Here is a 26,119-nt window from a genome sequence, read left to right as displayed (position 1 = left end):
TAACAACCCCGAAATCATGATGGATATGATTTATTTGCATTGTAGCTTGTTCAAATCACTCGCACGCGCTTGCAAGCAACGATTACACCTTACACACTGTGGTACTCACAACAATCATTCACGGTACGGCAATTACAGCAAATCAAAAATTCGCATAAGAAAAGAAAAAATAAATTCGCTTTGTGCAGGCGGATCCTTGCTTTAATCCAACCCAATCACATCAGTATATTTTTTTATTCCTAAAAGTAAAGGTAACGAAAAACTTTGAAATAAATCCAACGGAACTAAAAACGGTCACAATAACGCCAGAGGAGCGAACTGAAATTTGCTCGCTCGCTACGAAGCAGCAGTGTTCTTCTAAATACCGATCCGCTTCTTCCACTCTTTCTGCTTCTACGACACACACACACACACACCCACAAGTCTTGTGATGTCGATCTGTCTTTTTCTGCTTCCGTTTCCTCCTCTAATGCATTCGTCGTTCGCGGTTCAACGCTTCACACACACTGTTGCGCTCGTAAACATTCTTTAAGCGATAAATTAGATACTATTTAGAGTTTTAAAAAATAATAAAGAAACTCGCTAAGAAATGCTAAAAAAAACGAAAGAGCAAAATAAATAGAAAAAATTATCACATACTTTTGTTTGCTTTGCTACCCCAACCCACACTTTCCTCCGTACAGAGGACAGAGGACACTTTCCACTTTACAGCGGGACGATTTCTCTATCAAGAAGCTGTTGATCGTTCTCTCCACTGTTGTCCCTCTGTGTCCTGCATTCTCTTTCTCTCTCGTTCTCTCTGTGTGGCTCGCTTCCCGGTGCGCCGGTGGAAGCGATGAGTACAATAATGGTACAATCTGTGTTACTAAACTAAATTCCTCCCTTTCTCCACATATCCATCTTAGCACATCCTGGTAGGACCTTTCTCTCTGTGTGTTGTTCAGTTCTATCACTACCTTTCGATCACAGCTAACTCACGCTTTAACCCATTTCTGCTCCCCTGTAGGAGCCCCTTCACACCTGTCCCTCCCACCCTGTTCCTGATGCTTTGCATACTAATATTCTTGCCTTGCTTGGCTAGTTCGATCATCATCTGCTACTGCTCAAGCCTGCGCCTCTGGTTAAGACTAATGATGCTTATACAATTCCTTTGGATTTTAAATCGCTGTTTTCGTTTTTGCTCTTCAGCCACAAATTAAGCAATCCAACCAAAAGCGAAATGGAAGCAACGCGAACAGAAGAGACTATGACCACTTCAAAGCGCACTCGCGTTCAAAAGCTTACGGTAAACTTGTGTATGAATATTATTATAATTATCAATTACTATTATTATTATTATTAGTATTATTGTACCAATCATTGGTTTCTTAGCTTAGCTTGTTCTTTCTTTTCTTTTGCTCTGTCCTTGTCTGTTACTGTGCTATTACTTCTGTTGGGGTTGTAGAAAGGTGTGTGTGTTGTAACCGTCTTTTCCTGTAGTTCTTTTGTTTTGTCATTTCATTCCCCATATCGGCGGTACCGATTGAGGGATTTGGTTATGTCTGTGCTGCTCTCGCGCTCCACCGTCTCCACTGGTGGTGGTGGTGGTGGTTCAGTTCTCGGGAATGGTTGGCAATGCTTGCTGAATCAGCGTTGCCGTCGGGGTGATCTTGCCGCCGGTAGGTGCTGGGTAGGTGGTGGTGGCGGATGCAGCAGCACCCGACGATGACAACGAGGAACCGGATATGTCACAAGCATTGAAGTCAATCTCGGGAACTGGCTCGCGCCAGTAGTTGAAGCTGGTGTACTCATTGTCTTCCTCTTCGATGTGCTTGATCGGCGGGTACAGCTGGTCCACGATGTATGCCATGTTGGCGTAGCTGTAAAGAGCAGAAGAAGTTGAAGAAAAAGAAACCAATTAGTTACAACCCTCTTCCATACGTTTGGCACTAAAACTCAATGATTATTATTTATGTTCCACCAAGAGCTAGTGAGCACTAGTGATCGTCTGTTATCACACCTTTATGATCACATTCATTCGGAGCATTAGTTTTGGAACAACCTTAAACAGATACGACACAACACAACACATGCGAAAGCACATAGAAAAGCACCACATACATCCGGGTAAATATAGGATTCTTATATGCAATAGGAGGAACGATGAAAACGATGATGTTGGCGAGAGAAAGAGAGTGAGAGTTTTCATACAGCAGGGGATGTAATATAGCCAGACGATCGTACACCTCGATAGCACCTCGATATCGTGTACGGCGAGTAGCAGTGAAAGAAGGGTAAGTATTAGCAGAGTTTATTACACAACCATGAAGCAATGATGGGATGGTGTTGCTGCTGAGGGGTATAATGAAGTAGCCTCCTTACAGATAAGTGTTAGGATACCAGCACTTTCCTTCTCCTCCTCCTCCTCTCCATCGTCGACACAATGCTTACCCCGGTGGTTTCGATGTCCGGAATGGTTTGCTGAAAGCTCTCTACACTAGAAGTTCTTATGAAGTGCCGCGTGCAGATCGGCCAACTGAGAGGGGGGGTGGGTTTTGGTCATTATCATAATTTGACTGGCACCACTGTTTCATGCCCTCTGACTAGCAAACCATATTCACATTCCCGTGTTGAACGGAATTGGGACGGAATTGTTTGTGTATGATCATTTAAACCATGGGGCATGGGGCGATGGCACACATTTTTGCATATTTTATAGAAAAATAGAGAGCACTGTAGAGAACTCCATCGGCTGGGCGAGGAGTGTGAGGAGCTGTTCTCTAGAGAGCGACATGCGACATGTGGATACACCGTTGGTAAAGGTAAGGATCAGCCCATTACGTTACATTGGAGAAGCGTTCCCAAGCACGTTGGGTTTGAGATAAACAGGCGTTACGCGTAACGCTAACGTACAGTAGAGGGCTAATCCTTACTCTTACAAGATAATCACGTCGCAGTCCGATGGACGATAGTCAGCAAAGCCGGACTTAGGCGAGCGCTTTATTCTTATTGTTGGCTTTTGAAGATGTTGCTCCTCCTGTTGCTGGTGCGGCTGCTGCTGCTCGTCACCGCTCGTTTCGATCGCAAATTGCAGCGGCTCGTAGTCATCATCATCGTCGTCATCATCCTCGTCGTAGTCGTCGTCGTCCTCGTCGCGGTCTGAAAACTCAGACTCGGGAGACTCGCGTTCAATCCGTGGGAAGTAATCGTTTACCATCAACGATTGGCCAGCATATCTAAGCGTGTGTTTAAATGTGTTTACGGGTTGTTTTTTTGGTATAAGCAAAATGTACACGCGCGATCGCGATCGATACAAGAACAACAATAAAAGCAAAAGCGATTCGCGCACGCGTTTGTGTTTAGGTTGTTTGTCGTTGGTGTTGGTGGAGAGGGTTGTTGAGGGTTGTACACCAAATGAGGTACAGAGTAAATGGAAAATAAAAAAAGAACAAAAATCCAACATAAGTACCCACACGTGCAGAGAGAGAAAAACAAAAGAATACGACCAACTCTATCCTTCGTTTTGTTATCTATCCCCGGCTGTTTTTGTGTGTATGATTTAGCATTGAACACCTCAATTAATGTATGTACCAATGAATGGTGTGTGCCAATGTGTGTACCATGAATATATCTGAAAATGGATGTTTACGTGCTTCCAAAGTGTACATTGCTGTCTGATCAGTGCATTATCCTGGGGTTAATTGAATAATTTTGTAACCTGCAGTCCCGCCCGCCGCATCCAATTCACACAACTTGTTCACCAAATAAAAAGACACACCAACCGATCCGAAAACAAAGCACATTATTAGCAACATGTAAAGGGCCGACCGTTCAAAGCACATCTGCTTCAGCTGCAAAGCATGCTTTGTTTGTGCTCCTTATATAGCTCGCTCCTGTCACACAATCATCTATGTACAACTTTACAGAGTACGAATATCTGTGTATAAGTGTGTAAGTGTGTGAGTGTGTGTGGGTATGTTCATGTTTAAGGGAATGATTTATGGGCTTGTGGTGTTGTGAGCGAACAGATTGTACCAAAAAAGTGTGTGTGTGTGTTAGCGAGAAACTTACGTCGATTGGAATGTTTGCGTCAGCTCGTGCTTTAGCTCTCCCTTCGGGTTGATGGTGAAGATTCTCGACGTCGGAATACCAACGGCCCGGTACGCCCAAACATCCTGCAAGCGCAACCGAAACGTTAATATTGTCCTCACCCAAACCATAGTACACACCCGCACCACTACTCACATTAATTCTGTTACCGTATCCGGCGTAGAACGGGTTCCGCTCGGGGAACAGGTCGCGGATGTCATTCAGACAGGCGATTTTGAACTGCTCCGGCTTCTTCTCGATCACCTCGCGATGGAACGCCGACATGAGGGAGGTCGGATTGAGCAGCAGCGGCCCGTCCGGCAGCTTCACATCACCCTGGCGGATCGACTGCAGATAGCCGCGGGTCGTCTTCGCCTGCCCGATGGCACGGGCCGACAGGTACAGCATTTTGTACCCATTCTCCTCGATCTTCGAGAACAGCTGCGCCACACCGATCTGGTCCCAGGATTTGCCTACCATTGGCAGAATGTGACCGAGAACGTCCGACCTGAAACGCGATACAATGGAGGTATGATTAGACATTCGCGCCCTGGTTTCCACGCAAAAACAAAACAGTGCCCACTTACTTGGTGATCGTGCCATCGATATCGGAGATCACCACCTTGTCGTTGTGCTTCCACTTGAATAGATAGCACTTGCAGCGGGTCGTTCCCTGGTAGGCAGTCGTCACGCTGAACTCGATCTCGTTCATACCATCCAGCAGGTTCAGCTCCTTGATGCGCTCCGACGACAGGCGCAGCGTTTTCCGGTACTTTTCGCCGCAACCGAGCAGGAACAGCGTCTTCTCGCTGCTGTTGTCGATCAGCATGCCACCTGCCGACATGGATTTCTCCATCGCCAGCTCGGAATCCTCCGACGACAGCGAACCATTGTAGCCGTCCTCCGTTTTCGATGCGTTCTTGTACGTCGGCACTGTCGCGTCCATGCCTCCTTCGTGGCTTTCATCGTCGGGCGAGTTCGAACGCGACGTTTGCGTGCCCACTGCGGCGGACGTCTTCATGTCCAAACCATCGGGCGACTCCTCCGCCGCTGCCGTCGGTGTGATGGGCGTCTGCGGCGTACCGGCCGGTGCCGGCGGCTTCGACTCATTCGACCGACGCCAGCGCCACCAACTGCCGCCAGCAGGCTGCGGTTGCTGAATTGGTTGCGGCTGCGTTTGCTGTTGCAGCGATTGTTCCTCGCCCTTCTTGTTGTCTGCCACCGGCAAGCCATCGTCTGCTTTCGGCTTCGTCGCGCTGGCCAGAAACTCGTTCGGCAATCCGCACCGGAACGCAAGAATCGTCATGACCTGCGGGCACGCTACCTCCCAGCTGTAGTACTTGCCGTTGATACGCACGACCAGGTCGGGCGACTTGAACACGCTCGGATCGGAAAGCACATTGTCGTACTGCAGCCGGTGGCGCTCGAACTGCTCGTCGGTCGGTCCAGCGGCACTGTCGTCAGCACCGCTCAGCCCACCACACAGCGAGAGTGCGAAGGAATCGATCGAACGATCGACCGTACCATCACCGCCGCTCTTGACCAGCTGATCCCGCTCCTCGAAGTCGGAATCCTTCCCACCGGGACCATCTTCCATCGAGGTAGGACTTTGAGGGATCGACGTTCCGTTGCCACTCTCGCGGTCTTCATCATCGCCACTGCCGCCGCTTCCACGCTTGCCCTGATGCTGTTGCTGCTGCTGCTTCAGCTTCGAGAACGACGGAAAGTATAGCTGAGCAATCTCCGGCTCGGTCAGCTTATCCAGATCGGACAAATACATCCCGTCCGGGACGCTCTGGCGCTTCTTCTTGTTGTTGTACTTCATCAGACTCATCAGCCCGGTCAGCATCGAGTTGTGCTGCGCCTGCTTGCCCGCTTCCGCATCGCCCGCCTTCGGCTCCACCTGTGTCGGCAGCTCGCCCCAGTTCCACGAGTTACCGTACATCAGTCGCTCCTCCTCGGAGACGGGTTTCTCGCGCTGTGAAATCTCAAACTCCGTATCACTCTGGATGGGCGTGGACGGGCGCGACTGCTGCGGACTGACGCCCGTACCAATGTCCGTATCGCTGAAGAAGTGAATATCCAGATCGGCATGATGGCTAGAGGTCATGGCTGTGCTGCCGAGTGCCGGACTGTCGTTGCCCTCCTTCTTGAGCGGACTGCTCACGTCCGGCACCTGCTGATCGACGTCCCCCCCGTCGGCTGCGTCTTCCTTCGGCAGGGAGCTACCGCTGGCCGACGAAACCGTCACCTGCGACGCGGTCAAGCTGTCCGTCTCTGTGCCCTCATTCGGGTCGGAATGGTTCGACCCAGCGCCCGAGCTGCTGCTGGCCGAATTTTTGCGCTGAGTATTTTTCTTCTTCATCAGCGACTTCTTCCTGCGCTTCTTCTTCGATTTGGAGTCCGCCGCTCCACCGTCTCCGGACGGCTGTGCGGTTGCCATCACCATGGGAACGATCTCAGTCGCCTGACCGGTGGTTGGTTGAGCATCGATCGGTTTGAAATGTTTATCCTCCACCAGCTGATGGTCGCCGGCGCCACTCGGCAGGGGAGTGCTGTTCTTCCACTCACCAGCGTGCATCACCTGCTGCTCCTCGCCGGCTACACCACCCTCCAGCGCGCCACCGTCGTCCAGCCCTTCCATGTGAAAGATCTGCTCCTGCTCGGCAGCCTCGGCAGCGGCGTTCAGCTCCTGGCGCAGCTTCTGCGTGGTGTACTCTTTCTTCGTCAACGACAGGTCCGGCCTGTTGGTAAGATTGTCCGTGTGCCGCCGGTGGCTGTACTCGGATCTTTGGTTTTCGAATTTCGCCCGCTCCACCTCGGCATTTTCGTTCGACAGGTCGACCGAGTTGCGACGCAACCGAGGCAGCAGCTCTTCCTCACCATCACCGCCGGCACCCGTTTGGCTCGACACCATCTTCATCACCTCACCTCCCTCGCCCACCTCTATGGAGGTGGGCCCCACCACGGACGCCGCTCCGGGCCCGCCGGCCGCCCCTCCTGTTGCTTCGTTCGCTTCCAGCGCCTTAAAGATGGGCCCGCCGGGCCCATCGTTGCGCTGTTGTACCGTCTCTTCGTAGTTGCTGAGATACGAGTGGCTCGGTATGGGGGAGGTGGCCATGTGCGCCGGCACTTCACTGTCATCTTCGGCGCATTCCTCCACGAAGAACGCTTCGCCCGACTCGCCCAGCTTCATCTGCAGATCAACCGGCTCGCCGTTCACCTCTATGTCGACCACCTTCTCGCGGCTCCGCAGCACGCCCAGCTTGCCGAAGCGCACGTGAAACGGCGAGCTTACGAACGAACCGTCCGGCTGCTCTACCACCACCACGTCGATGGCACCGGTCAGCGTGGCACCGTTGATTTCGCTGTAGAACTCCTTAAAATTACTGAACAAATTCACTATGCTATTCATGTTGAGGCTTTTTCTTTTCTTCTTTGTATGTCACAAGAGGAACTTGAAGGTGTGATCGGTGTTAATCACGTTTGTCCGAAAGATCAATTGCGTTTCGATCCTGGGTAGAAGCAGTATTCCTGAGTGCTTTGCGAGCGCGTAACTTCCACGTTCGAAGACTTCCGCGAGGACTATCTGGAATTGAAAACGGAGAAGCAGGAAAATCATGAAATAAACAACACACATCCAGTGGGGCAAAGTGTGGGCTGCAGCATAGATTAGATAAAAACGTCGATACGTGGGTGAGTTCCCGCCCCGGGGGGAGATGAGTTGTAGTAGTTAACGGACGATAACGGACACACAACAACCTGCTGGTCCGATTACTTGGTGCAATTGTACTTTAACCTTTGGCCACACCGAACACAGCATTGGCGGGACGGACGGCAAAAAGGTGATAAAGACGCCAAGTCACACACTAGCTTAATCAACGGCTAAATACATTTGTACATCAGCACAAGGAATTCCGGTCCTCGAGGGTCTTGAAATCAAACGGAAGATTGACGAATTTTTAAACCAGCGTTTGGGCCACTCAACCTAAAACCAAAAGCACCGCCATGTCACACTGTCCGATCATCGAACAGGCTAGATGTTTTGAGTAAATCTATCTGCCATACGGACTGCCATTCGTTGGCGACTAACAGACTGTTCCCTACTCTATCGGCAAATGATTCAATAACGCTTTCTTTGCTTACATTTGACGTCAGCAGCACACAGGCTTGACCGGTGGGGAAGGTGGTGGTTATGCTCATCACCCATCAACCCCCTTCTTTTCAAGCGAGATGTTCCACTCTAGAATCACTTGATGCCTTTTCACGCCGACGGATCCGCACAACCGTCCTCCTCACCCGACATTTGTGTGCTGTTTCAAATGATCGTGTGCGTGTGTGTTGGGCATTGAAGATGATTGCTTCTTCTCGGGAAAAACGATCATCACCACCACCAACCAACCCATGTGTAGAGTGTCGCGCAGTAAATGCCATTAAATTATTTGCACACAACTCGTTCACCACCACTCGAGGAAGCACGATGATGGCGATGATGTTGATGATGACGATGGCCAAGTGCGAGAGAAGCGAAAATTGAGATTGATTGCTAACGTCTTTCGCTGAGATGAGTGCGGGGAACATGGACGGGTTAGCTGAACGGCGTACGCGTTGTCGTATGATCATGTCGTGATCGGGATGCCGTGGCGGATTCGCCACACTGTGCCATCTTTTCCTCTATTCCTCATAATAAACGCTCCAAACGGAGCAGAGCTGAATAACGGGAACCGTTTCCAATCAAGCTGACATGGTGACGCAGGAATAATTCAACCCTTGCAGGCTCTTCTCCTCGATAAACACTGTGTTATCGTGTGCCCGCCTAACGATCGCTTTTCTTTGTCCTCTCCCGAGAGGTTCTAACAACACACACACATGTCCACAACAATGTCGGCTAAGGTCGGCTAAGGCTCCCTCCTGTGTGTGGGGCTGTGCTGCTGGCCTGTACACGTTAATTACATCATGAAAAGTGAAACCCCACCGCCCGAGACCTTCGACAATGGAAATGCGGTGGTGGTGGTAATTTCAGCCCGCTGCGTATGGGGGGTCATTTTTGTTTGCCAATAAAATGCAACAAAGAGCCAAAGCAGCCACAAAGCAAAACAGCCAGCAATAATCATGCATAGCTAAATCTGTCCGCACGTTGCAATAGTGCGCCACAGTGGCAGCACGCGCTTTTGGTTAGCGAACGGTGGTGGAACGGTGGAATGGACAGTATTTTGCTGATTTGCGGAACAATTTGTGTCGCGCTTTGCAAATTCTACACACTGTCCCCCCTGTTCTGCCGATCAATGGCCGGTGGTACACATCGAGCACCTATCTCTCTCTCTCTCCTTTAGTCGATCGATCATTATGCATCATTCTTGCTCGGTCGGAGCGTTTGACGACACACACATGGGCAGCTTGTTTAACTTTCCGTCTCGAAAATAAACTCGTTCCCTCCGCATGTTTCGGGATTTGGGTCAACGGCTTCGGCAACGGCAGCTCACGCGATCAGCTGACAGCGAAACACACACCACCCCACAATCTCTACCCCGACCGGTCGGGGGTTCAGTTCAAGTGTGGGCAAACGGTGCAACAACTTGTTCCTTCTCCTCCGCGGAGAGACGCTTGGAGAACACAATCTCCTTTGGCGTCGACTTTCGCGCGCTTCTCGATTAGCCAATCTCGGGTTTGGTGTGTGCTGCTGAAACCGCGATGATGATGACTGGTTTTCCAGAAGCGCAAACGGGGAACGACGCACACCGACCTTTGGACTTCTCGCGCGTCGTCGAGTGCCGGTTGCGCTTACATTTGCTCGATGCAGCTGATTGCGTTTCTGCCACTTGCGTGAAGTTTGCGGTTACGTCAATCAGGTGCAAATATGGCAGCAGCTTCATTAATGAATCCCGCCGCTCTTTGTGTTCCCTAGGGTGAGTGAGAGCCAATAATGGACAATTAAGCGTGCTTGCGACGGGAGAAGCTTGTTCGAGTGGAGGTACACAACCTGGAACCCGTTCCGGTTACTGACTGGTAGGACGGGAAGGGAAATTCCAACCGGAAACTACCCGTCAGCTGGTTGTTGTGTTGCATTGTGGCGAATTCTTCCTTGAAATATTCTTCAAACTTGAAATGAATTAAGAAAAAAGAAGGAAAGCAACCACACGTGCCACCTCCCATTTATCATATCCTAGACCTGCCGACTGCTGATGGAATTTGGGTGTGTGCGGCATGGAGGAGGCGTACGGGCGGGTTGAGTAATAAATCCTATTTTTGGCCAACGTCCCAACCAGGTTGTTCGAGATATTAACCATTTTCAAAAAAGCACTTCTTGCTCGCTCTTGAAATCCCCTAAGCAGAGGTTTGCCGCCACACCAGGTACACGACGTCGTGTTATGTTTACTGCAGGGTAAAGGAAATTGGACGGGATCTCTGAAAAAACAAAACCTGACACGAAAACCGTCGTCTCTGCCAAGGACAAAAATAGTTTCCGCTTTTGCTATAGCTCTTCTGTCGTCTTCGTCTTGCTGACCGCGATGATCCTGGCCCTGTTTCGCTCGGTTTGATGTCAGTGTCATCAACTAGAACCCGCCCTCTCCTCCTACCGTTGGACATGTGGTCGCGTGTGTCTCGGCATTTGATGAACATACACACACGCCGCCGTCCGCATAGAACATTGAATTGTCCCGTTCAAGTAATTACAAAATCCTTAAAAAAACAAAACATTATTAAATTCATCTTAGACACGTTCAGCTTAATGCAGTTTATTAAAACATGGTAAACATAAGAATGGCTGGCCCTCGCAGTTTCTGCAGTAAGTGGCCACCTTTTTCGTCACTATTTTGCCCTTCGTCCTACCTAAGCGAGCAACGTTTTCGGCGTAGCATTGCTTACAGTACCGCCGCACTGTATGTGTGACGCCCGGCTTGCGTTCAAAGTAGTGTTGCGTCTTGGCGCCAATCATTGGCTCCACTATCGACAGTGGATCGATAGTCTCCGCCGGACAGAACTGCGTCAGATGGACGGCTAACTCCTTCCGAAATTCGCTAATGCTCACTTGTTGTTTGTTGGTCGCGTCCTTGTACAGCAGGTACGCATTCGCCACGGCCGTGTTTAGCAAAAGATCAAAGCCCAGTTTTCTATACCACTTCATAGCCTTACAAAGGGTCAGACTGTACGCGTTCATTCGGTCCGCTAGATCGATAGCAGTCCTGCCTCGACCATACTCTATCACCATCAGCGGTTTGCGCTTGCTTGAGCTACAACATTCGATTTTCATCATTTGGAACGAATGCTTCGTCGATAAAAGTAGTATCTCCTGCTGCTTGTCTTTCCACTTCAGAACGGTAATGCCTTTGCTATTTTCCATTGCAAACGTTTCTCCTGCTGCTAACTGTTTCGAAACCACCGCCGGCGGGTTTCCTGGCCTTCCCGGATCGAGTATGCCTACTAGATGCAGCCGCTTAGTTAGCAGCTTCGCTGCCATGCTTACGCTCGTGTATCGGCTGTCCGTGTACAGCGTGTGCCCGGCGTTGAACAAGTCTTCACACAACGACAAGATCACGTCATCTGTGGTACTCTCGTTTTGCGCTTTCTTTGTACACACACGTAGAGCATAGGTGTATCCTGCTCCACAGCACAATTTAAACACTTTGTTGCCCCCTTGCTGTGGATGGTTTTGTCTGTACGCAGTGCGACCCCGTGCCGGTATTAACGACTCATCGACCGCAATGTCCTCCTCCGTCGGTACGAAGTGCTTTTTAAAGTTTGCCTGTAAAGTGTCCACAAGTGGTTGAATTTTGGACAAACCGTCGGTTGAGTTGCTCTTCTGCCGATCATCGCAGAACACGATCATACGCAGCAAGTGTGCGTATCTTTCGCCGGACATGGCACTCTTTGCAAACGTCTGCACATATGCCGGATCATCGGACCAGTACAAACTTAAGGACGGCAGTCGCACCAAACCCATCCATAAAGTTAGTCCAAAAAATCGTTTTATTTCTTGCTGATCGGTCGCAACCCAGGCCTCTGACGACGGATTCAGGCATTGGCTTTGGGCTACGGCGTGCAAGTTTGTTTGTGTAGCGATCTGTTCGAACAAATGATCGGGCACAAATCGGGCATAGCTGGCAGGTATCGTAAGATCGCTGCTGCTAGCTACAAATCCAGAAGGGCGTTTGCCTGGTGATGCCGGTCTAGTGACAAGTTTCCAACATTCCCCATCCACCACCACATCTGCTGGCGCAAGATCATCTTCTCTGCGTCGTTTTCTTGGAAGCTGCTGCTCTGCTTTGCAGCTGCTTCCACTGCCATCGTCTAGGGCGGACATTTTCGCAGCAATACTAATCAGTAACGCAATGTTTCAATTAAATCGTCTCCCACCACTAGCCAACGTATGGGAATAGTAATAATCACTTTCTTACGTATTCTCACCTGATAACGATGCTCTCTCTCTCTCTCTCCCTCCCTCTCTCTCTCTTCTACACAACGATGAGAAGCAGCACGGCACAGAAAAGTAGAGCAAATTTACACATTTCACAATACGTATGTAGGGGAGAATAGGAGTAAAACAGAAGCTTCTTTAACCTCCGCTGTACGGGTGATCGTTGAACCTGCTCACCTTCTTCTAGACTCTTCTGCACAAGTGCACTCTCTTCTTTGTTTCAAACGCAACCGAAGCTCAAGACGGTGAAGCCTTATGCTTTCTAGCGCTGCAGTACGACCAGACGCCTTGGAACAAGAATCTGTTATGGCTTTGTAGGGTTTTGTTTTGATTTTGGGGTTTCTTCCTCTCACAAACACAATCTCACAAGCGAGCGCCTTCACTCTTCTCTATTGACGGAGGTTCTCTTTTTTGCTATGCTTTTATGCCCCACCACACACCACGAGATGAGGATATTATAGCGTCTCTTTCACTTTTACCTCAGCAACTTAATTGTTCAGGGCACAACCTTCTCGTTAATAGTTCACATTGTGTAAGGGCAACGATCGTGCGCAATCTTACAACAAATTACAGTTTACTTTGCTGTTCAATTAACCACCCTCCAGGATACCGCGAAGTGAACACAACACTTATCTTCTCCCTCTCAGGGGGGATGAAATCGTCCGAGAGAGCTGATACTAGTCAAGACACTTCCGTCGCGGTCTACGATCGTTCTTCGAATGAGTGGAGCTGCGGCCGACACAGAACCGCGAACCACCCGTCAACACTGACCGCACACTAAGCGCGTTTGCTTGCTTGCCGGTGTTCGTGCCGTCGTGTCATACATCCCCACCACCCATCATCGCCCACACGGCGGCGTTTGTATGCTTGGCCACTCGCGGCGGAGAGGGAGAATATCGCGATACGTGGTTGTGGTGGTGGTAGTGGTTTGTGTGATTGTATGCCTGTGTTGCTTTACAAGACGGTACGCACACACGAACGCGAGCGTGCGCTCTGTTTGAGAAGCCGCACTACCCTGCAACCCAACCATTAGCCCCCTCCTTTTGCCACCTTCCCTCGGAACAACCCCTTGAGTGTGTCGGAACGGGCAGCCTACGGTAGAGATAATTTTGCGCGTAATTACGTGCGTCCGCGATCAAGTGTACCCCCCGAAAGCATAACGATCGTCATCAACGTCATCAGCAGGGCGTGTAGAGATGATTGTCCACACCAGTGGACAATAATATTGTTTGTCACTGGAAAGGAGGCTTGATTTAATCGAGAAAGAACATAACCCGCCTGTAGTAGAAAAGTAAATATGTTTTCCGCATCATGGGCGCTGGGATTGTTATGGTTATGGTGCTGTTCTCTACTGCACAGCAATATGGCGAATTCGGAGTCACTGAAGCGTGGACAATCTACAGTCTCTACAGTAAAGATACAATTATTGTATGCCTTTCCAGAAGCCTTCTACCGTCCTTTCTCTTAACCTAAACTAAACCTAGCTGCTTCGGCCGTTGCCGCTGCACGGGATATTCCCAAAATAGTCCTTCGGGCTACTTTTTGGCAACTACTTCTGTACAGCCGTATCGGGGGACGAGGTTGTGTTGTTTTGTTGCTCTCTTGTTAGAGTGTTTAATCCGCTCGGAAAGCGGAAATGGCGTTCGATTGCTGCCAATAGGATTGGCTTACAGTGGAAGTATGTTGTGTCTACTGCTTTAATCTACTTTCGTTAATCGAATGCACAACCTTCCCAACCTGCCAGACACATGGACGACATGATCAACGTGAGAATGGGTAATGTTCCCCGTCCCGAAGCTGAGTCACGCATAATTCAACGACGTCTTCTACCGGCTCCTCACCCACCCAAGTTGGTGCACACACACACACACAGGGTTGCGGTTGTATCTGCTTCCTGGTCAGTACAAATTCGTTTGCATCGGTATGGATTCTCACTGCAATAAGCGGCTCGTTTCGACCCGAAGAAAAGCCAACGCCATGCGCGTGCAGACCCTCATGACACCAGAAAGGGTGCGGCGATGACGGGGACGAGGACGACAGTGGCGGTGGCGGCGGCGGCGTTACTGTTGCGCATATCCATCCGCATGTGCAACACGTGATATTGGCCGCCGTTTTTCGCCACCGCTTCTAGCCGGGGTCGCAGCACAAGTGATTGACCGATGTGAAGCGTGAAACAATCGCCCTCCTGTGTACGGGAATGAAAAATACATGAAACACCAATGAAACACACATGTCTAATGAATTTGCCACTAATAATCTGAACCTCTCGCGCTCAAGAAAACCACCCTTAAGGAGAGGTGTGAGAATTTTAAAAATACAATAATAGCCACACAAACACACGGAACAGTAGTCTCGTCGTTCGCTGCCGCATGAATGTTTACGTATCTTTCTTCCGAGGCAACAGCTCTCACAGACCACAACTCACCGCCAAGGTCAACCCGGCATCTGACCGAGAACCAACCTAATCCGTCCAAACGGATTACGAATTTCCAAGCGGCACGTGCACCATCATTTCCAATGAGGATCCTGATGAGAAGGAGGCCGCAACAGACGGCAAATAAAACCACCCTTTCGGCCATCTTACACACCTGTCCACGTTACCTACTCCACACCATTTTGTTTGGGCACATGCCAGAAAAAATGGCAGACATTTTGTAAAAAAAAAGAAGATCATCTTCAGACTATTGGAGATAGTCGCTTCCACTCACAACGCTGATCTCTTTTGAACACGCATTACCGTCGGTCACGCAATCAAATGCGCAATTGACCCGACAAGTGTTGGGCGACTGCTGAAGGTTGATAGAGTCTGAAGATATCATCATACCCCGTTGGCTAGATAGGAAAAGGGGAAGCGCGACCGTGTGGAATGACATGCAAAGTCTGTCAAAAGCAGGCACAGTGGAGGGTGGGGGGCTTGCAAAATCGTTTCCACATCCGATACCACACACACACCGTCCCACCCGATCACCTTCACCATGGGCTCTCCCCCAAATGCGTGTACGTGCGTGTGCATGTGCGCGTAATCTAAATTGACCTTTTTTTTCCTCAGGCGTATCTAAGACGGCGTTTCTAACCACAGCGTGTATTCGTGTGGTGGGCATAGCGACGGGCACACCTCAATCTTTCCCCGCGGCCTGCTTCGACCAGACAACCCCTTGTCTAGTTGCAAAATTTTGATACGCAATTTGCTCGTCAACAACTTCTCTTCCCAAATTCTCCGTGGGACACGACGGTCGTGCAGTAGAGCTTTCCTCTTCTTTTCTTCGTTTGTTATGTTGCAAATCTAATTCTAGCTAGACCCGCAGCGCCACAGTGCCGGTCACTTTGCATACCAGCCCGTGCGTGTGTGTGCTTGGTGAATCGTATTCAAATTTATTCATTCCCTGTCGTAAGCGCTCTACTAACAGTTCTCCGTGTGACCTATCGATTACTAATCCACACATCCGGTGCGAGGGCTGCAGCGGGAGGCAATATAAACCTCTGCCACATGTTTGAGCGTGTTTGGTGCAAACACCGGCAGGCGAAATTAGCCTCCAGCAACTTCCTTCTACAGCGATAATAAATTCAATCAACTAGAACGCGCGGCGTTGGCGGCGATCGTCCATCAAGGTAGTTCGGAACGATCCTAACGACCACAAACGTATGGACTAACGGTTGTTGTTGTTTATCCATCTATTCACTAGCAGGGTGCAGGTGGCAAGAGCAACAAACACAACCGTCCCACCCCAAATGCCCGGTTGTTTTGATGCAAGAAATACGGTTCTTCTACACCCACCACAAGCAGGTTGCCTCCGTGCAGTACACGTGACAATGTAACGGATCCACTCCTCACCGTTCACTATCTGAAACGGAACAGCAGCAGCAGCAGCCAGTAGTAGTGCGAGCTCCTCGTGTACTACCGCGTGGTGGTGGTGGTTGGTTTGCACCACTTCAGTGGGATAATAATAGTGGCGGCAATAACAACAAGCTCAACCACTTGCAGCATGGGAAAGTAGTAACGCTCAAGTCGCATGGAGTGTGCGTTGGCGTATATCACGCGATGTTTACTGGCCCGGCTGATTTGTTTACGGAGTGTGTTATACAACGTGTGTGCTAGAGAGAGAGAGGTGTGGGTGATCTTGGAGATGTGTGATCGTAGAACAAGAAAGATTATGTACGATAACCACACACTTCTTGTCAATTAATTTGATGCTAACTTTTCTATTTGATTTATCGTTTAAGGAATCTCTCTTGCGTTGGGAAGTGAAGTGGCAGCTGGTGCATCAGAAACACACTTCAATAAACAAAGGCCTGCTAAGCAAGAGACTTGCAGTAGAACCATCGATCGTACGGCGACACAAGCGCGTCTCTCTCGTGTGTTGTGTCATTCGTGTGCCAAGGAATGCGTTGTATTGCACATAGAGTGCCGCTCGGACATGCTTCCTATTTTCGCACTGCCGATGCACCACCACCACCACCATCATCTGCATCACTGCAACGAGAGCGGGACCGGATTCTAACACCCCGAGACCGTAAACAACGCCGCGATCAAACTGAAAACTGTAAACAATGAAGAATGCTGCACTGAACCTGCCCAGAAACGTGACGAGGATCGTAAATGGCTCTATCCAGACAAGGTTTAAAAACAGAAGCTCTCCTGCCCGTTGGAGAAAACGATCGATTATGAAGCTTACTTCCGCCCCGACTGACTATTGGCTCCCAACATCTTCTTGTACAGCGTTGTTGGGCCGCCGTGTTTCTCAATCTCTCGCACGGTTGAAAGATATACAACACACACGGTCCGTCGCTCTTCCCCAACGGCAACAATGTTGGCGCCCCACGGCCGTCCGCGCAATTCGCGGTCGGGGAATAAATATCTAATTTGCAGCTAAACAGCAACATCGGCGGCGGTTTAAAGGGGATGGAAGGGAGGCGGATGATATTTTTCGCGTTAAAATGCTTTCCTTGGGGGCACGACCACTTTACGCGTAAACAAGCTAAAATGACGACGACGGTACACACAAGTGGCGGCGCGAGCAACGAACGAACGAAGGTCAACTCGTACTCACCCCCCTTGGTGGAAGTGCGGTGGTGATGGCGGTGGTGTTGGTGTGACCAATCCCTTCAACCCCACCCGCTGGTACTATCATACTGTACGGTGGAGCGATAGGAGTTAGTTAAAAGGGGTGCTGCTGCTGCTGCTGATAATAATGGCACAGCTCACGTTTTAGATACATTTGACTACGACATTCACAGACAAAAAACCCATGCTCGTTACTGATTACTGTTATCTAGTCTAATGATAACAACCTCCTTTGCACCAATTGTATCGAAAAAGTCCATATTCATCGTGCCACAGCTGTGTAGATATAAGTATTAGAAGACACCTTGGACATACGTTGTTGTTTTACATTGAAAAGACCAACCGATAAACTCTTTCCTTATATCCCTCCAAAGCTTGCTCACATTCTTCGCAAACCCAAAACAGGCCACACGACGACGACGCCAAAACCGTACGCGTCTATTACGTCTACATTTGTATGTATGGCTAGAAGACGTACCTTTCTGGCGCTAACCAATGGCGAACCGTGATGCCGCGATCCTAAGACACGGTGGCAGGCATACGGATGACGATGGTGGCGATTTTGCTCTGCGCCACGCTCCGCATCTAATGCTGCATGGTGCTAAAAGTTGCGGCGTAGTTGCTGCCGGTTTTCTGCCACAAACAAATCATTCCACACAGCCGAACCCATCCTTCTTCCATACCCTCTCAATCTCAAGCCCATTTTCAAACCCGGTAGGTACGGGGGGGGGGGACGCATACGTGTGTGCGTGAAGCAATGCTCGCTAGCCGGGAAGTGGACCCCGTGTGTTATTGTCGGTGCGCGTCAGCGAAAGTGGTTTTGTCTATGTAGGGGGGAAGAAAAACAGCAGAAGAGTGGCGGTGGTGGCATGCAGTCGCGCGATCTAGCACAACACACGATCGCGGCGCGGAACCGGCTGGCGCATTTCCTAATCGGAGATGCCACCACGAAGTGGCATAATATGGCAAAGAAGGAAGAGAGTACACCCCATGCGTATATGCGCTCTGTGGTGGTGGTAATCTAATCTCTCCGCCGGTCGATTGATCCGGACCTCCATTTTGCTGACCTTCATCTATCTACTCGATCGTTGTTTGACTGTGCTGTGGCTGTGGAGCACTGCAGCAGCGTAATAATGTTGATACAAATCATGCGAATGACGTCAAACGGGAAGATTTTGGGGACTACATGTTGTACACGACTTCCTGGAGCCGGATAAGAAGGTCACAAACAGACCAGTGCGTATCAAAGAACTGTCGTTGAGTGGGAAGAGCACCGGAACCGGTTCTTGCTCGCGTTGCACCACGTTTTCCGAAGATCGTGCACACCACCCAAAAACGCTACGATATGGCCATGGGGAGATGGACGTTCATTGACATGCGCGACGGCTAGAAAGCGTGGTGCACGACGACTCTCGCCACTGACTTCTTCTCCAGCCCACACACACACAACCTTCAGTAAGGGGTCTGGTGTGCTTAAGGTCTCACTTGTGTGTTATGGCATTCTTGTTTGCTGATAAGCAGCACACAAGTATAACTTCTTCCAATCAGTCGAACCGTGTGTAGTCACGTGCTGAGTGTGTTTGGAAGGCAGCACGCAAAGCACACGAACCAACTTCGTGCGAGGGTTTGAATGGTTGGAGAGGTGCGGTGAACGATTGGAAAACATCGCACCATCATTGGGTTGTTGGGGAGACATGATGCTTCGTTACGTTCTGTGGTATCCACAGCCAAAGAGAACCGTCACGTCAAAATCTTCCCTCGCCTGCTAGGATGGGTTCTACCATTCACTTTTGTTTTCTCCGGTGAGTCATCATCACCAGACAGGCAGACCGACCACAACCAAAGCAGCATTGTGCAGCTGCAGTTATTGGCCTTTTTCGTTTTTCCACCGTTCGTTGCATACACACACGCGTGTGTCTGATGATGCACGAATGCACAGACACAGGATCGAGCATGTTAGTTCCTGCATTTCCACACGCACCAGTCCGACATGGGCACAGTAGCAGCATGAAGGGTAGAAGAATCTTTGTTATATTGCCCTCCATGTTTACATCATGAGCAGCACACACACACACAGAAAAAAACCGATGCACTTCTTTTCATTCGTTTCGATACATACCTCCTCCCTCCAAGACACAAACCAAGGCAGGAAGTTGGACGAACGGAAAATTTATGTTCAATAACGCGTTCAAGTGGTTTGCGGCTCTCCTCAAGGCTTTGTGGATGCACCACTGCTGTAGCTCGTGTAATTTGAGATAATCGTGAATTGAACGATGACTCATTCGCAACTAATAACATCTTCTCTCCTCTTTGTTTTCCAAACCGTTTCGATTCGAAATTCACCCTTAATAAACACTTGTCTTCTTCGCGCTTGCTTTCGATGGCGAAAAGCCCATCATCTGCGCTTCGCCATCATCAACCTGCAGAGGCACGTTTTCACGCAGTGTGCATCTTTGGTTTTGCTTGCCGGTAAAATCAGCAATTCAAATGGTCCCCCCCCCTGCTGCGCGCGTTTATTCACGGCCACCAGTCAGGCCACCAGGCCGCGAAACAGTTCGCTGAACTTCGTCTTCGCCAGAGCCGCGTGATGCGCAAGGACTGTTTCTGTTAAGGAAGTGTACCTCTTGGGACAGATCGATGACCTTCGAAAGGATTCGGGTGGGGGGGTGGGGGGGAAGGGAAGTGAACCATTTTTATCGATTTTGCTCCTTTTCTTTTTGCAGCCTACTGGGGTGGGGGTGTTGAATTTTCTGCTCAGGACACATCCGACACACCCTATTTTCTTCCCGGCAGCGGTAATGAGAACGAAGGATTTATCCAGGAAGTCGTACGATACGCTCGTACGAGGTGGTACGATGTGGTACGATGTGGAGCCTTCAACCGGTCTGGACCGAGGGTGGAGGGTTTCTTTTTCTTCTTCTGTTCACCTACCAACCCTTTACGCATGGGAACAGGCCACTCGTACGACGGTATGGCGTGATGCGTTTGTCTGGCGTCGCACGTTCAGGGGAAATCGAAACCGACGACGACGACGGACGGTCACACCAATACTAAATCAACTGCTGCTCCCCACCACCGGCCAACCTGGGGCGACAGGCGGACAAAAGACGCGCAAAGTGGCTAAAACAACAGCTGCTCCGTGCTTAATCGCGTGGCCTATTCTTTGTTTACCGCTAATTTCTCGCGATAGCGATCGATAATATCAATCGAGCAGACACATTAGATTGTTAAACTTCCTATCTGAACTCTTGCACAAGCTCTTTCGTGTGCTTTACGTGCCGGGGAAGAAGCAACCGCATCCTCTTCACTCTTGATATGTACAGCAAGAGGATTATTGATTTTCCTACTACATTCACTTCTGGAAAATTCCCAACATTTACTAAATAAAATTGAATGCTTTTTGCCTCTACTTACCAACTAAAAGCTAACCTCCCTGGGGGGTGTGAGTGTGAAAATCCAAACCAGCAGCTCGAAGAGATGTGTATGCTGCTTCTAGAACGATGCCGATTTCATACACTTCCCGTTTTCGACGAGCTCTTTCGGATTTTCGGACAAACCAACGCAACTTTTTCGTCCACACAAATGCTGTTCGATCTTTTCCGCAGTGCTTTCTTTTACCGATTTCACAACTTTCCCGACACTAGAGCAACTTTTCGAACAATTTCGCACGAGGAAATTTTCGTCTCCTGCCTCACTTTTGACTCGGTTCGGGAACGAGGAAAAAATGCATGCACTGCATTAAGCCATCTGATTTTCGGAGGAAAAGGCAGCAGCGATACATACACATACACACAGAGACAGACGTGAAGGCTCGTGTACACTGGCTGTCAAAATGTGTTGCCCGTCAAGCTGACGGCCAGCTTCGGAATGTGTTGTCAATTGTGCGGGAATTTGATTCAAAATTGCGGTTTTCTTTAATACACGGGAGATTTATCCGGGACGTTCTATTTCAATGGAATTATTGGAACATTTTGAAGCTTATTAGATGGTTTAAATCTCAACTCTGTCCTTTGGCTTAGATGAAGCAAACGTAAACTATAATTCGCTCGCAACGTAAACTGTTTCAAAAGAGATTAAACGACAACTCAAAAAAGCACGTCGGTGGGTATCTCCTGATCTTCCGGAATATGTTCCTGTACCATGTCCGCACCATTATTTTCATGTTCCATTTGGGCAGGATCGTTACCGGGTGCAGCTCCTCCGAATCGGATTGTTTCCTCTCTGTGAAAGTTCATAACGTTAGAACGTTGCAATGCCTTCAGTAGAACCAATTTATGCTCCTTTACTTACTCGTTCTGAGGTGCAGCTAAAATGAACGTAACCAGCATGGCTAAGACGGCAAGAACGACCACGAACTTTCGGTTGAACATGTTGCTGGAAAATTTGGTATTAAGCGCAGCGGTTCAGCGGTATTCCCAAGTGGTTGTGCTGGTTTGATTTTGTATGTGGGGCTATATATAGGGAGTTAGCAGCATAAAAAGCTAATCACGGACGAACAATGTGACTGCCCTAAAAAAAAAGGAATATTTGAATATGAAGTGGAAAGAGCCATTGTTCGGATTGTTTATTCGGACACGGTCACTGAGCAGGAACTGTTATTGAATTGTTCACACACACGTCCTATCACAGATCAAATTGGAAGCTGTAAATAACTCAACCTCATTCTGAACAAACATCCGATTGATCATACAACGCAGTGGTATGTATAAACACATCTTTTATTTCAGTTTTGTGACTCCCATACATCGCTCAGTTTCCCCAAAATTGTACGATTCCCCTATTAATAATACGATACCAGTCTAAATCCTTTGCTTTTTTCCATTAAAGGATTTTCCGGAACAGATCATTAATAGCGTCACCCCGGAAACCGGCCTCTCCACCGATCGATCGCAGCTTTCCCTTGTGCTGTGGGTTTTTCCATCCACCGGCGGGGTCTTTCAGCATGAAACTTCGCAGCGTTTCCCGGATGGCATCAAAGTGCGGCCCCACAGTCATGATTTCGTGCACCAAATCATCCACGCACAGCATACCGATCGAGCCGAACAGATCCTCTACCTGCTTGTTCGACGTCAGCGGCACAGGCTTCTTCGATTCGACGCCGGTCTGGCGGCAGCGCAGTCGGACGTACTTGTAGAGCAGCTCCCGGACGACGCTGATGTTGGGATAGCCCCAGATGACAAACGGTTCCACCACCTTCAGCTGTGCGATGATCTCCGGCGTCAGGCGGTGCAGTGTAGCCGAGCGCTGGTGCTGTAAGCCCAGCCGGACGAACGTCTTCATCACCTCCTTGTTGGGGATTAGCTTCTTGCCACGGTGGCGCAGCACTAGCACCAGCTGGTTTGCTTTGTACTCGGTCGTACGTCTCGGCACTACGCCGTGCTTCAGGAAGTTGCGCTTGATGCGTTTCGCATCACGCTCCGCGAGACGGGCATTGGACACGAACGAGATTACCTTTCGGAAGGAGGTACGCTTCTTCTTGGGCTGCGCGTGCGGTTCCGTGCGCTGAGCCAATCGCCGCAGGCGTCCTTTCCAGTGCGAAAGCACGTTCACCTCCACCGATGGGAGTTTGTTGGGTACGGCGTACTGTTCCATGGTTGATTTTTTCACGGTTTTCGGCACAAAACAACGCAGCGGCTTGCTTTCCACGTGGTTTCGGCTTCAGCACACAAACAATGAAGGCGGATCGATCAAAACAAATCATCCGACAAGTGACAGTGGCATTTCTGACAAGTTTCAAACCTCACCTCGTAAACGGAAAAATCTGCACCCGCCAAACCGACCAAAACCCGGGTTTTGCGAGCTCGGCAGCGCTCCAAAAGCGAGGGCATTTCGTACGTTGGCGAGCGTTGTTGAAAGTCTTTGAGAGGGGGTTTTGAGGGTTCAAGTTGGCAGCCAGGAAAAAAGCTCGTGTGCTGGTTGGTGGACTGTGCTGGTGGACAGAATTAAATGTTTATAAAAAAAATGTCATCACTCTTTTTTTGCTCCCTCCTCATTGTCCCCCAGGGATCCTAAATTTTAAGTGTGTGTGCCATATTTACATCTTCGTTCCGTCGTCTCACTTGCACGAACATTTTACGCTATCTTATCAGCTGATCCGGTGGTGGCCTTTTATATGCAGTCTTCATTTGCTGATGACCTTGACGCTGAGGGAATCGAGCAAAGCCGGTTATTTTTCATGTAAAAAAATAAACAAACTTATGCTCATTAAACCACTTAGTTTATTTACATTTTCGTCTGATTGTGCGAAAAAGAGATGCCATGATTCAACGAGCGAGAACCTACACACCTCGATATGTGATGCGCGTAAATTGTCTCCAACACAACGAAAGGGATATGGATAAAGGTGGCTGATGCGTTCGAAGTGTAATGGGAAAAGGGAGGGGGGGGGGAGGGGGCAAGTAAAGGGCGGGTAGAGAAAATGAGCGAGAAGCAGCGACTTTTGAACGTCAAAAACCCTCGCCATGTTGTCCGGGCACGGGACAGATTAGACAGCGCAACAAAATCAAAACACAGTGATAAGAAAGAAACAATAGAACAAATATCGCATAAATCCTCGTAAAACCAAATGTTCTGTGAAGTAAATCGTTTGTGAATGCTTGTTAATTTTGTTTTTATTTGATGGTTATTTAAAGGTTTAGTGTTTAAACCTAAAAAACGACAGTGAAAAAGGACAAAACTCTTGGGGGCGATCGTACGGATTCGCGACGTAATTGGTGTTGTGTTGGTTTAATGAATTGTGTCTGTTTGTTGTGTAAATAATATCAGATTCCTTCTTACACTACTGTGCTAGAAAATGGTAAGTCATGAAATACAAATTTCCTTTTCGTTAATTAACCGACGGACGATCGATTCCCATTGCAGAGCTACCAGGATGAGGAAGAACAGGTGGGATCGTTTCCGAAGGACTTTGGGTACGGGGACTTTGAGCATGAGAGTGACGGGAACCGGGTTTCGGATGATAAGCCTCGAATACTGCTGATGGGGCTCCGGCGCTCCGGCAAGAGCTCCATCCAGAAGGTGGTCTTCCACAAGATGTCCCCGAACGAAACGCTTTTCCTCGAGTCGACGAACAAAATCGTCAAGGACGACATCAACAACAACAGCTTTGTGCAGTTCCAGATCTGGGACTTTCCCGGGCAGATAGATTTCTTCGATCCGACGTTCGACTCGGACATGATTTTCGGCGGCTGCGGGGCGCTCGTGTTCGTAATCGATGCGCAGGACGATTACGTCGAGGCACTGACGAAGCTGAACCAAACCGTCACCAAGGCGTACAAGGTCAATCCGCGCATCAAGTTTGAGGTGTTCATCCACAAGGTGGACGGGGTGAGCGATGACTTTAAGATGGAGTCGCAGCGGGACATACACTCGCGGGCGACGGACGACCTGCTCGATGCCGGGCTGGAGGGTGTCCATCTGAACTTTCACCTCACCTCGATCTACGATCATTCGATCTTTGAGGCGTTCTCGAAGGTGGTGCAAAAGTTAATTCCCCAGCTGGCGGCACTCGAGAATCTGTTGAATCTGTTCATCCACAATTCGGGCATCGAAAAGGCATTTCTGTTCGATGTGGTGTCGAAGATCTATATCGCAACCGACGCAACGCCGGTGGACATGCAAAGCTACGAGCTGTGCTGCGACATGATTGATGTGGTAATTGATCTTTCCTGCATCTATGGGTAAGTTAGGGGCATTCGATCGGAGCGCTCTATGTCACTGTTTAAACCCCCTTGCCCTTCGCTTGCAGCTCCCGGGACAATCCGGATGTGCCGGCGTTCGATAACCAGAGCTCGAGCATTATCAAAATGAACAACAGCACGGTGCTGTACCTGAGGGAGGTGAACAAATTCCTCGCCCTGGTGTGCATCATCCGGGAGGAAAGCTTCTCCCGGCAGGGTGTGATCGATTACAACTTCCTGTGCTTCCGGGAAGCGATCACGCAGGTGTTTGAGCTACGCTTCAAGCACCAGAAGCTGGAGGCCATCGAACAGGACTCGGACAATCTGGAAGACTTGCGAGATTTCGACCGAGAGGATGTCATATCCTCTATGAAGCGGTTCCAGGATTAAGGAGGGGCGGTATACGGTGGTGATGCTTCCTACAAGGCAAAATTGTGTGTAAAAAAAGCAACGCAAGAAGATATTCAGGGATAAGTGCAAAGTGCAAGTTGAACCGAGCGAAGGTTTCGCTTAGAGCGGCTCATGCAGAAGTTTATGTTTTGAAATTGTTGGGTTTTTTTTAAAGCTAATGCTTATTTTGAAACTGTTTACATCCTTTTAAAGCGAGAAAGTGCATCACGCAGACAGTGAAACTAACGCCTAAAGTAATGCTTATATGTTACCTTCAGTATGCATGTGTTAAGCTCGATTCGTATGTTTTTTTGGCTGGAAGAGTTGTCCTATATAATTGCAATGAAAAGCGATCTCGCAAGAGCGAGAAGAAATGTAGTTTGCACGCTTACACTCATTTCTCGAAAGAAGTTCGTCGTCGTTTGCACAACGTCGTGGCGCACGACCACGAAGCTGCACAGCGCACAGCGGATAGTGTCAGGTAAGTGATGCACGCTTCATTCT

At 49.4% G+C, this 26,119-nt stretch overlaps 4 protein-coding genes and 1 long non-coding RNA gene across 8 annotated transcripts in view; 2 read left to right on the top strand and 3 right to left on the bottom strand.

The window, feature by feature from the left end:
• Positions 1 to 14: 14 nt before the first annotated feature.
• LOC121593657 (phosphatidate phosphatase LPIN3) lies at positions 15 to 21,250 on the bottom strand. 4 transcript variants are annotated; one of them, XM_041916225.1, is made up of 5 exons: positions 12,475 to 14,310; positions 4,656 to 7,657; positions 4,225 to 4,576; positions 4,051 to 4,154; positions 15 to 1,859 (listed from the first exon to the last, which is right to left on the bottom strand). In XM_041916225.1, the coding sequence occupies exons 2-5, from the start codon at positions 7,481 to 7,483 to the stop codon at positions 1,592 to 1,594; spliced, it is 3,552 nt and encodes a 1,183-aa protein (XP_041772159.1). In that variant the 5' UTR covers positions 7,484 to 7,657; positions 12,475 to 14,310; the 3' UTR covers positions 15 to 1,591. The 4 variants fall into 4 exon arrangements, with proteins under 4 accessions (XP_041772159.1, XP_041772157.1, XP_041772156.1 ...); XM_041916223.1 differs by lacking the exons at positions 15 to 1,859; positions 12,475 to 14,310 and adding exons at positions 2,518 to 3,215; positions 20,961 to 21,250; XM_041916222.1 differs by lacking the exon at positions 15 to 1,859 and adding an exon at positions 2,518 to 3,215 and having other exon boundaries at positions 12,475 to 14,311.
• LOC121593660 (piggyBac transposable element-derived protein 4-like) lies at positions 10,775 to 12,468 on the bottom strand. The gene has a single exon (XM_041916229.1). It carries the CDS (start codon positions 12,368 to 12,370, stop codon positions 10,796 to 10,798), a length of 1,575 nt encoding a protein of 524 aa, XP_041772163.1. The 5' UTR covers positions 12,371 to 12,468; the 3' UTR covers positions 10,775 to 10,795.
• Positions 15,145 to 17,917, top strand: LOC121593663. Its single transcript, XR_006004813.1, has 3 exons — positions 15,145 to 16,093; positions 16,168 to 16,637; positions 16,706 to 17,917. It is a non-coding gene; the product is annotated as an uncharacterized LOC121593663 (long non-coding RNA).
• Positions 21,251 to 22,246: 996 nt separating the features above from the next.
• LOC121593662 (60S ribosomal protein L7-like 1) lies at positions 22,247 to 23,247 on the bottom strand. Its single transcript, XM_041916230.1, has one exon. The coding sequence runs from the start codon at positions 23,136 to 23,138 to the stop codon at positions 22,368 to 22,370; it is 771 nt and encodes a 256-aa protein (XP_041772164.1). The 5' UTR covers positions 23,139 to 23,247; the 3' UTR covers positions 22,247 to 22,367.
• Positions 23,248 to 23,994: 747 nt separating this feature from the next.
• Positions 23,995 to 26,119, top strand: part of LOC121594746 (CLIP-associating protein) — a 155,301-nt gene continuing 153,176 nt past the window's right edge. Inside the window, exons 1-3 of the transcript XR_006005022.1 lie at positions 23,995 to 24,342; positions 24,408 to 25,225; positions 25,294 to 26,096. The gene's annotated coding sequence lies outside the window, so the exon portion shown is untranslated. The remainder of the gene's footprint in view (positions 24,343 to 24,407; positions 25,226 to 25,293; positions 26,097 to 26,119) is intronic.

The sequence above is a fragment of the Anopheles merus genome, chromosome 2L, assembly GCF_017562075.2.
Source record: "Anopheles merus strain MAF chromosome 2L, AmerM5.1, whole genome shotgun sequence".
Lineage (NCBI taxonomy): Eukaryota > Metazoa > Arthropoda > Insecta > Diptera > Culicidae > Anopheles > Anopheles merus.
This window is presented reverse-complemented; position numbering and strand designations above follow the sequence as displayed.

Bases quoted from the DNA above. Each gene is read 5' to 3' on its own strand.
- LOC121593657 (XM_041916223.1), bottom strand. From the start codon at position 7,483: ATGAATAGCATAGTGAATTTGTTCAGTAATTTTAAGGAGTTCTACAGC. The intron at 4,577-4,655 runs GTAAGTGGGCAC...ATCGCGTTTCAG, and splicing joins ATCGATGGCACGATCACCAA to GTCGGACGTTCTCGGTCACA. The intron at 4,155-4,224 runs GTGAGTAGTGGT...TTGCGCTTGCAG, and splicing joins GATACGGTAACAGAATTAAT to GATGTTTGGGCGTACCGGGC.
- LOC121593660 (XM_041916229.1), bottom strand. From the start codon at position 12,370: ATGTCCGCCCTAGACGATGGCAGTGGAAGCAGCTGCAAAGCAGAGCAG.
- LOC121593662 (XM_041916230.1), bottom strand. From the start codon at position 23,138: ATGGAACAGTACGCCGTACCCAACAAACTCCCATCGGTGGAGGTGAAC.